The 13135-nt window shown below is 40.1% G+C and overlaps 1 protein-coding gene across 1 annotated transcript; it reads left to right on the top strand.

Annotated features, from left to right (window-relative positions):
• The first annotated feature begins 9991 nt into the window (after positions 1–9991).
• On the top strand, positions 9992–10951 carry LOC114030304 (olfactory receptor 51I2-like). The gene has a single exon (XM_027845110.1). The coding sequence runs from the start codon at positions 9992–9994 to the stop codon at positions 10949–10951; it is 960 nt and encodes a 319-aa protein (XP_027700911.1).
• The last annotated feature ends 2184 nt before the right edge of the window (positions 10952–13135 follow it).

The following is a 13135-nucleotide window of genomic DNA, read 5'->3' on the forward strand; positions in this document are numbered from 1 at the left end:
CAAACTACTTATTCATTACAGAGTCCACATGGGAGAGAAACCATACACATGTAATGAGTGTGGGAAGAGTTTCCATCAAAAGGGAACTCTAGTTGCTCATCACAGAGTCCATACAGGAAAAAAAACCATACATATGTGATTTGTGTGGGAAGAATTTCAATAATAAGAAAAATCTAGCAGCTCATCACAGAGACCATATAGGAGAGAAACCCTATGTCTGTAATGTATGTGGGAAAAGATTTATTAAGAAGTCAGGTCCACATACACATCTCAGAGTTCATACAGGAGAAAAGTTCTATTTATGTGATGTATGTGGGAAAGGATTCAATCAGAAGTCAGAGTTTCATAGTCATCAGAGTTCCCATGTAGAAAAAAAAAGTCTTTTAATGTAACAATTGTAGGAAGCTTGTATCAAGAACACGAATCTAAATTAACCCTATGACATTAATTTACTACTGTGATGGAATAACTATAATTCTGGGAAGTAAATATTTTCTGTTGAGAACTATTCTTCTGAGGACTTCTAGTTCAAGGGAAAAACTAAACTCATGAATGTACCATCCAATTATTCTCTACTTTGACTATAAAAGACCTATGAACTGAACTCTTCAGTGTATATTATGTATAGTCTTCCCTTGATCTAATACTGTTCCATGAAACAATATATAAGGGACTGAGTTCATTGCCCCAACTTGTGAACCCTCTCTTATAATGACCTTTATTCAAATTTGTTCCTATATTCTGCTATTTTATGATGCCATTCTTTCTAAATAATTAATCACATTGTTTTCTACATATTAATGAAAATTTTCCTTTTTTTAGATTTTTTGTGTTAGATTTTTATCCATCATATCATAACTTGTTTCCTCTCTGTAAACCCTTACATTAGGAAATAAAAAAAAACTTTTCTCCTACAGATTTCTTTAATACCAGAGATATCCTGAACTCTCTAGCTTAAATAGAGTATGGAAGTTGTCCATGAGTGCAATATTTCAGTGTGCCTCCATTAAAAGTTGTCAGGAGGAGAGGTTCATATAAGTTTTTGAGGGAGAGGGACGGAGAGAAGGAGAGACAAAGTTTATATTGTTGATAAAGAAAATAAATAAGAGTTTAGGAAATACAGTTGGTCATAAGCCTGGCTAGGAGACATAAAGGAGTCATGAGGGGAGACAGTTTTTTTTTCAGATAAGTTCTAGGGTTTTTTGGCTGCCAAAAGTAGAATATGTAATTTTTAGATTTACCAAAATTGCATCCTTCAAAATGGGGCAGACATCACAATGAAATGATTAGTCTGCACTTGATTATACAACTATAACTATCAAAAGGAAAGAAGAAAATTAATGAGCAATTTCATGGGATGTGACCTTTTTAGTTTAGAAATTACTACAGAGGAATTGAAACTAAGATATAATCTGCCATTGTCTTTAAATTTTAGAGGAAGCAGAATTCTAATTTTTTTATTATTTTATTATAAATGTAAAATAAACCTCTATGCAATGAATTAAATTGGTTAGTCAATTATATTGTTTGAAATACTCCATCTGCATCTATCAATATATCAAGAATTTATCAAGCAAACACTAAGTGACCACCATTGTGCTGAGTGCTATATATACGACATACACACAAAAACATGTACACATATGTTAATATATAAATGTACATACACGTTCATATATACACATGCATCTATCATTTGTGTGTGTGAACTGCATGTGTTTTTGTACTCACACAAATGAACTGTATAGCAGTAGGTTTCCATTTAGGTTCTCCAGTCATTCTTTCAGCCACAGGAACTGGCTTGCCCAGCCCTACCCCCTTCCTAGCTAAACACTGAAGACTCACAACCCTGTGACAACTCCACCTCAGATTAAATCTGTATGGAAGATGATTACCTACTTGACCATTTTTCAATTTTTTTCCTCAATGATCAACAAATTACCACCCTATCATTCCTTCTGAATCCCACTGATCCTCAGTACTTGGCTGCCGTTTTTCAAACCCTGCCCTTGGTAGCCTACTCACTGCTCCCTCTTTCCCATGCCACTCAACCAGAAACCTCCCCACAAATGCTCCTTTTCAAGTGTATCCAATCCTTCTACTGTGCTCTTTGAAATGCCTGTTCTGTAGGTAACAAATGTCCTTTCATCTTCTGCCTTTTCCTGTCCTGCTCCTTCCATCTCCTGCTCTCACTGACATCTTGCTCATCTTGGTGACGCAGCTTCCCTGGACCCCCTTTTCAGTCAGGGCTGAACTTTCACTTCTACCCTCCAATCACTGTTTTGAGTAGTAGATCTGTCATACTTCTAGCTCCGTAGTACCAATTCTAGGTTCTCCATCTATCATTATCACTCACTAAGCTCTTTTTTTTGGAATCATTTCTCAGTGGCTAGTAAACCCCTATCTCATCATACTTTCTCCATGCAATCTATTCTGAATCCCTGGCAATAATTTTAGAAATACTATTTTCTAGGTGACACTGACTTTTCCCTTATTTGCATGTTCCCTTACTTACCCCTGCCTTCCCCAAATATCCCTCTCCAGTTCTTCATGCTCCTTCTATTGTGCTATTTTTCCTACTCAACAGTTAAATAACTTGCTTTCATTGAAAACCTTTCCCACTTCTTTCATATTCTGGTCCTCACTGTGACCTGTCTACTTCTTCATGACATGGCAAGCTTGGTTACCTTTCCTAGTGCTATCCTTCATATAATTTAGAATGGGGCTTTCCATTTAGTGGATTGAATACAAGATATACAAGACAATAACATAAATTCTTTATAATAGGGAACCCAAAAATGTACCTAAGATATTTTAATTCCCTGAAGGATACAGAGGATATGGAAGGTCTAAATAATTACAAGGGCCATGATCCAAAGAATAAATATCTAGAATAAATAGAAAAGGAAGATAAATGATGAAGCAAATAAGGGAATCACATTTTTTTTTTTACAAAATGTTACAGAAAATGAAATTCAAAACAACTAAAGAACAAAAATGTTGAAATGGAGGAGAGAATATGGAATTATTTTGACTACTTAGCTGAGAGGAAAAAAGAGGAGAAGAATTAAATAATTAGACAAAAGCAAGCAAGAAAAAGGAACTAATAAGCAAAACTCCAAATTCAGGGAGTGTTGGGTGGGGTGGGAGATTTAAGGGTAAGGAAAAGAGTTCTGGTGGAAATAACATTGCCTTAAAATAGATTAGACTTAGACAACTGAAAAAATGAATTGAGTGTAACGGGGAACATAGAAGCCACTTGCAAAAATTGCACTAAATTTATTAAGTCCATATCTAGAGACTTTATGCTAAATTGGGAAAAGCTAACTAGGTCCCAATATAGAATTTCTCTATCTCACTAACTTTCCAGTGGTCTGTAAGCTGTAGATAAGCTCGAGATAGGTGCAGTAAAACAGAAGAACAATTATAGTAATTAAGGTGATAACTTTGAGATGATATTGATATGTTAATGAATGAACCCTACTACGGCATAGATATTAGTTCATCCCCTCCCCAGAATCCTATAAGAATGGGACCCCCAAATTCTGCCTTTCAGCACTCCTCCACCTGGCCACTAGTCCATAGTACCTCAGTGCTATCAACTCCCATCTGCAGTAACTTTCTATGCTCCTCTCCCTGCCCTCTTTCCCCCGTGCTGCCTGCTTCCTTTTACCACCCCTTTCCTGGTTCCACCCCGGTATCTCTGTGCTTTTTTAAAGTGCAAATTATGTATTACTCCCTGCTTGCTGCCAATGTGATCTTTCCCAGTGAATATCCAAGGAACTGGGCATATTCACCCTGATACAATGGGGAAATCCCTTTGTGGTTCCCTTCCTTTAGAAATGAACCAAAGGCACCGGGACTGGGGCTAATTGTATGCAGCTGTATTTCTCATTTAGTGAGTATAAGGAACCATAGAGAAAGTGAAAGTGGACAAGGAAACTCATGACCCATCTCCCCCCTCAGGAGGGACCTTCTCTTAGGTTTGGATCATAATAGAACAGATATGAATACAAAACCTCACAATCTGTTGCTTACAAGAAGCTTTTACAAGATTTGACCATCTATTAGTGGCCAAAGATATTGTGAACTAATATAAAAAGGTAGAAATAAATCCCTTGTATAAAATAACACAATAAAATAATAATCAGTTTAGGAACCACACACACAAACACAAAGCACACACAGCCTCCCAGAGACAGAGATCCAAATGGAAACTTAAAAATGAACTCCTACATAATGGGTAGGAAAAAGAATAAATCTCAGAAACTATTAAATATGTAAAAATTATAGTGATAAAAATATCATTATCTTACTTTTTTGAGACCTCAGGGATTTAGGCCATAGCTGAGTTCAAGAAAGAGATACACAGAAACAGAAGCACACAGAGTTAGGGAAACTGAGGAAACATAGATGGATGTTACTTAGATATAGTCAGATAGAATGACAGATGGAACAGATAGATCATAGATAGATAGAGGCAGGAAAGAAGGAATGGATGAATGGTGGTTGATAAGGATGGATGGATGGGTGGGAGGTGGTGGTTGGTAGGTACTTGACCAGGGATATAATTGGTATAGAGAACTCACAAATGAAGAAACCATGTAGGTTGGTTCATACTATGAAACATACAGTTTTAGGTGATTGCAACACAGAAAGACAAAGTGAAAAAACACAGAGAACATCAAGATTATCTTCACCTTGGTAAGACACAAGTATGACTTAGCTAATTTATTTTTCTTTTTCTTCCCCAATCATAATGCTTTTTCAAAACATGCAAGTGAGCACAAATTACAGTACAGTCCATTTGTCCTTTCCATTCCCAAGAAACCAGTCAGGTTTTTGTTGTTGATGATGATGGTAATGATGATGATTTTAGTTTCATCACAATCAGGTATCCAGTGTTGTGTGGAAGTAAGAGCACAAGATTTATCTTCAGTGAATGTGTCTTCAAATGCTAGATCTGCCACCTTCTGTTATATGAGACATTGGGAAGAGAAGAGGAGAGGAGAAGAACAGTGGAGAGGAGATGGAAGAGGAGAGAGGAGAAGAGAGAAAGAAAGAGTAAAAAGTAAATGATCAATATCGCTCCCATTGTTATGGCCCGTTATGTCTTATAAAATGCTTTACCTCGTTAAAACTAAACATGAAAATGTCTGACTAATTTGGATGGGGCAGCAGTCCCTCCACTTTCATGGTACATCCTAGGGAGAAATATAACAGAGATCTAGTTCTTATGTGGGATCACCCCTTTCCTCTAAAGTCGTACAGGTTGTTAATAAGAATGACAAGAAAATAATTTAGGCTACAGACCAGAAGGTAGCTCAAAGACTTCTGCCCCTGAGCATGAACAGAATGACATCAGTAGAGATGAAGAGATCTTGACAGATGGCATCCCCAGAGACAAATATTGGGGCTTGTCCAAATAATTCTATATATGCATGTGAAGATCAGGTTAGTTTGGTTTGGTCAGTCCATCTTGCACTCCCAGCCTCAGACTCACCACCACTTCCCATAGGGCCACAGCTTTTTTCCCCTATGATTACTCTCTTTTCCTTGGCTCCCAGGCTATGAAACTATTCCCAACTAGGGTATTTCTAATGAATAGAAGTCCCCCAGGTCTTCTTCTCTTCCCTGCCCCAATTCCTTTGGGGACATGAAGAGGCCGTATAAGCCATAGCATGAATTCTAGCATAGACTCACACCAGAAGAACCTTCTGTCTAGAATCTGTGGGCTGGAAGAGGAAGAAGGGTCACTGTCTGTGTATAGAGTGAGTCTACTTCTGGAAGGGAAGAGTAGAGGTTTGGAGGGAGGAGGAAATTTCTAGTAATCATGCCCTTGTAGATGGGAATCAGGGAAATCTGGTGGGTGCCAGAGGAAGGGGAAGTAATGTGAGTTCACATTTCTACAACTTTTATTTTTCTAACATTTACAAACTACGTGTATCACTATGACCTTTGGAAACAGGTGTTACAGGTATTCTTGTCATTGTTGTTCAGATGTTTTCAGTCATGTCTGACTCTGTGACCCTATTTGAGGTTTTCTTAGCAAAGCTACTACAATGGCTTGTCATTTCCTTCTCCAGCTCATTTTACAAATGAAGAAACTGAGATAAGCAGCATTAAGTGATTTAAGTGCTCAGGGTCGCACAGCTAGTACTTGTCTGAGGCTAGATTTGAACTCAGGAAGATGAGTCTTCCTGCCTCCATCAGTTATTAATACCTTCATTTTTATGAAGGAGGAAACTGAAGTAAAGTGGTTGGAAGAGTGAAAAGAAAATATTTGGAGCCAGTAGTTTTGTATTTAAATCCTGGATTTTCACCTACTATTTAAGTGACTTTGGGCAAATCACATTGCCTTTCTTGAACCTTACTTTGCTTCTATATAAAAGGAGAACTGAATTGGATCATTTCTAAGGTCCCTTCCATGCAAAAAAAAGTGTCTGAATTAAGGTTTGAACACAAGTCCCCAGATACTAACTGCAGTGATCTTTTCCTAGTGCCAGAGTGTCTCACATTCTCCATGTGGTTCAGAATATAGGAATCAGGAATACCTGGTGAAGGAAGAAAGGGACCATAGCCTCCCTTTTATGGCCTTAACACTTAATCTATTCTCCTTGAAGCTGACCCAGAGTGATGCCACTGCTCTGAGCCAGTTTTCATTGACTCAATGTCATCTCCCATTAGGAATACAGTTATCCCTTCCCCACTGGTATTTTCCCCATTGTGGTTTCTATATATCATCAGTCGGCAGAAGAATTAAATGGGAATTTTTTGAGAGTTTTGTGGAAGCTGTAGATGACACACAAAGGCCATAAAAAGACACAGAAAAATGTAGAAACTCAGAAATGCATAAAATAAATATAAAGTATTACACAATAACAACCCCAAATTTTGCAGTAAGGTACTGTAAACACCCCATATTATAATCAGAAAAAGAAAAAAATCAGATTTTTTTCCTCTGGTGACTAAGGAAGAATGATTTTTTTTTTTTGGCTAGGCAATGGAGTTAAGTGACTTGCCCAGAGTCACATAGCTAGTGAGTGTTATGTGTCTGAGGCAGGATTTGAACTCAGGTCCTCTGACTCCAGGGCCAGTGCTCTATCTACTGTGCCACCTAGCTGCCCCACAGGACCAAAATTTTTACGTGGATTTTCCAGATCATGGGGATGCTATGCCCCTAACCCCTGTGATGTAAAAAAGGATAACTGTATTCAGGTGTGAACTCATAGTATATTGTGTAATGGGCTCAGTGCAGATGTCCTGCCCTACCTCTTCAGTATAAAAACAGATCCCCTGTGACTGCCATAATGCCTGAAATGTCATCCTTTTGTTGTTGTTGTTGTTGAGTCATTTCAGTTGTACCCAACTCTTCATTACCTCATTTGGGATTTTCTTGGCAAAGATATTGAATTGTTTTGCCATTTCCTTTTTCAGCTCATTTTACAAATGAGGAAACTGATGCAAACAGGGTTAAGTGTACTTGCCCATGGTCACAAAGCTAGTAAGTGTCTGAGGCTGTATTTGAATTTAGATCTTCCTGATTCCTGGCCTGGCACTCTATCCACTATGCCATCAAACTGCCCCATCATCCTTTTAGCGCCATTCATTTGAGAATGCAGAATCACGGAATCTCAGGGCTGGAAGGGACCTCAGGGGGCATCTAGTCTAATTTGGATCTCATTGGGTATCCCTTCTGCCACATTCCTGGCAAGAACTCATATAACCATATCTCGGAATCTAAGATTTAGAGCTGGAGGAGATCTTAGAGATTAACTATTCTAACCCTCTCATTTTACAAATGAGGAAATTAAGGCTGAGGCTGGTGAAGTGGAGGTCATAGGTGTAATATGCATCAGAATTGGTATTTGAATTCTTGTCTTCTGGATTCTGGTTCAGTGCTTCTTCCACTAAATCTCTGGAGTAATCAAATACACATTGTCTTCTTCAGGCATATCTTTTAAATTCCACTCCAAAGAAGGCTCAAACAACTAGTCCCTAATATTTTCATGTGATTAGTTTTGTTAGAGAATGAAACTGATGATAGCGAGAAGGTAAGAAGTGTGTAGGGGCTTGCAGAATGACACAACTGGTGACATTGAACATAAAAGGGATGCTTTCTGTTCCCTCCTCAGTCCCACTGCTCCCTAGGCACACTTGCAGGGGAGTAAATGCTGAATTAGATAGAGGGGCAATAAAGAGTAAATTCTCTCATGCCAAATCTGTTGTTTTGCTGTTTCTCATGCTTTTGGGATGTCATATAAAGTGATTAATGCTGGAAGTGTGAGAGGCCAGTTCTGAAGGAAACAAGTTAGCATCCAATCCTGAAGGCAGACTTCCCTGACTAGGCTTTGCTGGGGAGAGAAAAACTGAGAACATTTTCAATTTTGAACAACAATGTTAGCTGTTCCCTTCCCACCTCCACCCCCTCAAAGTGAAACATAGTAAGATAGCATAGTGTGATGGATAAACAGTTGGCCTTAGTTAGGAAAACTTGGATTAAATTAATGCTTCTGAAATATCCTAATTGTGTGACTATGCAAATGTAACCTATCAGTGTCCCAGGAAACTCTCCAGGAGAGTGGTGGTGATGGTGATAGGAGTCGAGGAGGTGATCACGGTCTATTGAAAGGTGAGGGTGAGGCAGGAGGAACCTGGCATGAAGGGAAGGAATTTCCCAAGCTTAGATAGAGCAAACAGTGAGGGCAAATGCATTCAGCTATCTCCAAGGCTCAGTTTCATGGAATATCTCTAGAAAGCAACCTCCTTTGGGGTACCATCCCTATGGAAGAGAATAATAGGGATAATTCCCTATAGCTTGTCAGCTCTGTCAACTCTCTTTTCACCCACATTCTTATTTATCCTTCTTTTTGTGTATAATGTGAAATATTCATTTATTCAACATAGTGCTTAATTGTTCACTGGTGTCTATGTTCTTTTTCTTCCTGACTTTCTTTTCTAACTACAACAGACATAAATCTAGACTTTCTTCTTTTGTAGGGTTTTGGCAATACTTGGTACATTCTCACATAGACAATTACACAAAGAACTTTGATAATACCAAGAAGAGTCTCCTTTTGAGAGAACACCAAGATCCTGCCTCTGCTGAGTGATACTGGGCAACTCACTTAACCTCTCTCTGCTTCAATTTCCTCATATGTCAAATATTTGCTCTAACCCACTCCACAGACTTCTATGAGATCAAGTGACATTATGGGTGGGAGAATGCTTTGGAAAATATAAAGTTCAGTGGGAGAGCTGGTTCAGAGTGGGTAAGAATACCAAGACCAGAGTCCTTCCAAGCAGGGCTTTATTGTTGTAAAAGCAAACAGAACCCAAGCAGCTCAGGATACTGGTTGGTTGGGTGGACAGGGAATGGGGACTAGCTTATATCAGAGCTGAAGGAGGAGTGACTTGTGGAAATTTCCCATGGCATAATCTTAGTGCTATGCAAACAAAAAAAGACTTATGCCTGCAGTTTACTGTGTCTTCCAGGTGGCTATCTTGAAATAGCTATACTTTCACTCTCTAGAGTCCCTTCATTATCTTGTTCATGAGATGTTAATGAGGGCTTTGGCATCACATAAGTTAGTATTGGGCATTAAAGAGCCTCCTTGCGCTTGCGCGGTCTTGGGAAAGTCCCTTGACCACAAGGTCCCTGTGGATAGGGTAGGCTACAGAGTGGTGAGGTTGCCTATACAGCATGTGGGGGAAGTAGTTGTCTGCTCAGCACATGGGGGAAAGGGCTAAGAATATAGGGGAAAGGGTTGCCTAATCAGCATATAGGGAAAGCATAAGGCCTCACTGCTCTGGGAGAAAAGTAGGACTTTGCTTGTTCCTACTCCATAAAGTATCTTATATATGTAAGTGGTTACACTTTTAAGGACATATTCAGGCTTCTACATGACTGAGGTCCATACTATATATCTCTTCCTTCCTTTCCAGAGGCTTCAGGGTATAGGATAGAATCATGAAACCATGGAAGAGTTCCATGACCAACTCCAATGACAGTAATTTACTGTCCTCTACATTCTACCTCATAGGCATCCCTGGCTATGAGGCAGCTCACTGCTGGATTTCCATCCCCTTCTGTCTCCTTTATCTGATTGGGATAGTTGGTAATAGCACCATTCTTCACATCATTAGGACTGACCCAAGCCTCCATGAGCCTATGTACTACTTTCTTGCCATGCTTTCCTTTACTGATATGGGTATGTCCCTTTCCACACTGCCCACTATGCTCAGGATCTTCTGGTTCAATGCCAATGCGATCACCTTTGATGCCTGTGTGACCCAAATGTTCTTCATACACTCTCTGTCACTGATGGAGTCATCTGTACTCCTGGCCATGGCCTTTGACCGTTATGTGGCAATCTGTAATCCTCTGAGGTATGCCACCATCCTCACCCCACAGCGCATTATTCACACAGGAGTGATTTTACTTCTTAGAAGTACTGCCCTCTTACCACCCTTGCTCATCCACCTGTTGTGGTATCCTTTTTGTGACTCCCATGAACTCTCTCACTCATTCTGTCTACACCAGGATATGATTAGGTTGGCTTGTGCTGACATCACCTTCAATGTCATGTATGGTCTGGCTTTGGTTATATTTTTCTGGGGTGTGGACTCCCTAGGAATAATCATCTCCTATATCTTCATCCTCCGTTCTGTGCTGCGCATTGCATCCCAAGAGGAACGCCTCAAGGCCCTCAACACATGTGTCTCCCATATCTGTGCTGTCCTCATTCTCTATGTGCCCATGATTGGGCTGTCCATGGTACATCGCTTTGCCAAGCACTCCTCCCCTCTTGTTCATATCCTCATGGCCAACATTTACCTGCTGGTGCCTCCTGTGCTCAACCCCATCATCTACAGTGTCAAGACTAAACAGATACGTCGTAGGATCCTCCAGCTGCTGGCACCACAGAGAAATCTCTCTGCCTTCAAGTAAATGGAGGTGACCACATGAGAGAAGGAAGAGGAGGAGGAGGAGGAGAATCTCAGTAGATAACTGATCTACTACAATTGCTTTTATTGTCTGAAATATGGTGATGTAAAAAAAAATGATTCTTTTGGAAAGAAGAAGATGAGAGAGCAAGACCAAAAGAGAGAGCAAGACCAAAAGGGAGACCAAGAGAAAAACCCAGCCTACTCTGTCATTCATTTCTACAAAAATGAGCATGTTCTCTTTTTTCCCTTACTCTAATATTTCATGAGATAATCACTCTGATCACCTCAAACAGAGATTATTAGGGGTTTGGTGGCATCACTTGAAGAGCTATGTTTAGTGGTTAACTGCTAGAGACCTAATCAGATTTGAAATGTATGTAATAACCTTTAAGAGTTGAAATTTCCCTCCAATTTATCCTGTATATATTGTGTTTATACATAGTTGTTTGTATGCTGTCTCACCGATTAGACTGTGATCTTGAGAGCAGAGGGTTCTTGTTTGTTTTGTTTATTTGTTTGTTTCTTGTTTTGTTTCCTTTGTATCCTCAGTGTTTAGCAAAATGACTGGCACAAAGCAGGCATTTAATAAATGTTAATTGACTGACTATTCTGAGGACCAAGTTAACTACATATCACAAATGTTTTTCCCTCTCCCCCAAAATCTTTCCCCTCTCTCTATCTTTTGTCAACCTCTGCCTTAATATCTTGCCTTTTATAGAGACCTTAGATATGTTCAGATTACAACTACATTAATTTGATTCTCACAATAACTGTTATTTATATAAGTGTTTAAAAGTTTCCAAAGTGCTTTGTAAATATTATCTCATTATATCCCCACAATAATATCATAAGGTTGGAACTACAGTTATTATTCCCATTTTACAGAGGCCAGATGACTTGCTTCTAATCTCAGAAGGGATAAGTGTTAAGAGGCAGGTTGTGAATTCAGGTTGCCCTGACTGAAAATTCAGAAGTCCATCCCCTACAACATACCATCTCTCTTTGAGGTGGATTGGATGGAGATTATTCCTTTTATAAAGACAAAGAAACTGAAGCAAAGAGAAGAGAAGTAACTTGTCTATGGTTTGAAGAGGCATGGCCATACAGGCTTTTTTTTTTTTGTACCACTAAGACCTGAAATTCCACTAGCCATCATCACACAGCAGCATTGCCATAAAGATGTGGTCACAGGATCATGTACTTACAGCGGTAGTACATTTCAGACTGTCTTTTAGTCCTCTTTACTGATGAGGAAATGGAGGCCCATTGAGGTTGTATCTTTCCTAGGGCCATACATTGGAGTAAGTAGCAGAGGCATGTTAGGAATTGAGGTTGTCCTCTGATTCTGAATCTAGTATTCTTTCCATTATACCAGCGGTGGGGAACCTGCTGCCTTGAGGCCAAATGTGGCCCTCTAGATCCTGAAGTGCAGCCCTTTGAATCAGAACTTCACAAAACAAATCCCCTTAATAAAAGGATCAGTTGGACTTCTGCTTCCAGGAGCCAAGATGGCAGAGTAAAAAGGTAGTCACTTTCACCCTCCCCTATCAACCCCTGAAAGCCTAGAAAATATCACCCCAGGAAAAACCCTGGAATAGTTGAACCAGAAAAAAGACAGGGAGCAGCAGTGCAGTAGCCCAGGTAGCTTGAGGCATTAACAGGAAAGGCCCCTCTTGCCTTGGGGGAAGGGGAGCAGTACAGAACGGGAGGCATCCCAGCAAGCTAGCAGAAAGCCCCACTTCAGCACACCAGGAGGAGATCCTGAAACCCAGGTGGTGGAGCAGGCAAACATCAACACCTGCACCTCCAAGTGCCTCAGTGAGGGTGGAGGAACTGGTGGAAAGCAGCTCAGAAAACCACCAGGTGCCTCAGCATTCCACAGCAAACAGGTATCCCAGTACCTCAGCAAAAATAAGGGAAACAGCACTACAAAGGGCCCCAGGCAGATAAACACCCTGCAACATCCATCTGAAAGTAGCTGAAGAAAGTGAAAGGAAAGGAAAAGCAGGCAACCTAGAGTTGCCGTAGAGTTCCAGCCTTCCTGATTCCAGCCCAACACTAGGTAAGCTGCCAGCACCCTACAGCCTCTAATTGCCAACATCACAGGCCCCAGCACACAAAACCAGTAACCAAGACCTAGGCTCCCAACACAAGAAGCTTGGGGCAGTGCCCTCTGCTTCCCAGC

Source organism: Vombatus ursinus, unplaced genomic scaffold (genome assembly GCF_900497805.2).
Source record: "Vombatus ursinus unplaced genomic scaffold, bare-nosed wombat genome assembly UNPS02014953.1, whole genome shotgun sequence".
In the NCBI taxonomy this organism is placed as follows: Eukaryota; Metazoa; Chordata; class Mammalia; order Diprotodontia; family Vombatidae; genus Vombatus; species Vombatus ursinus.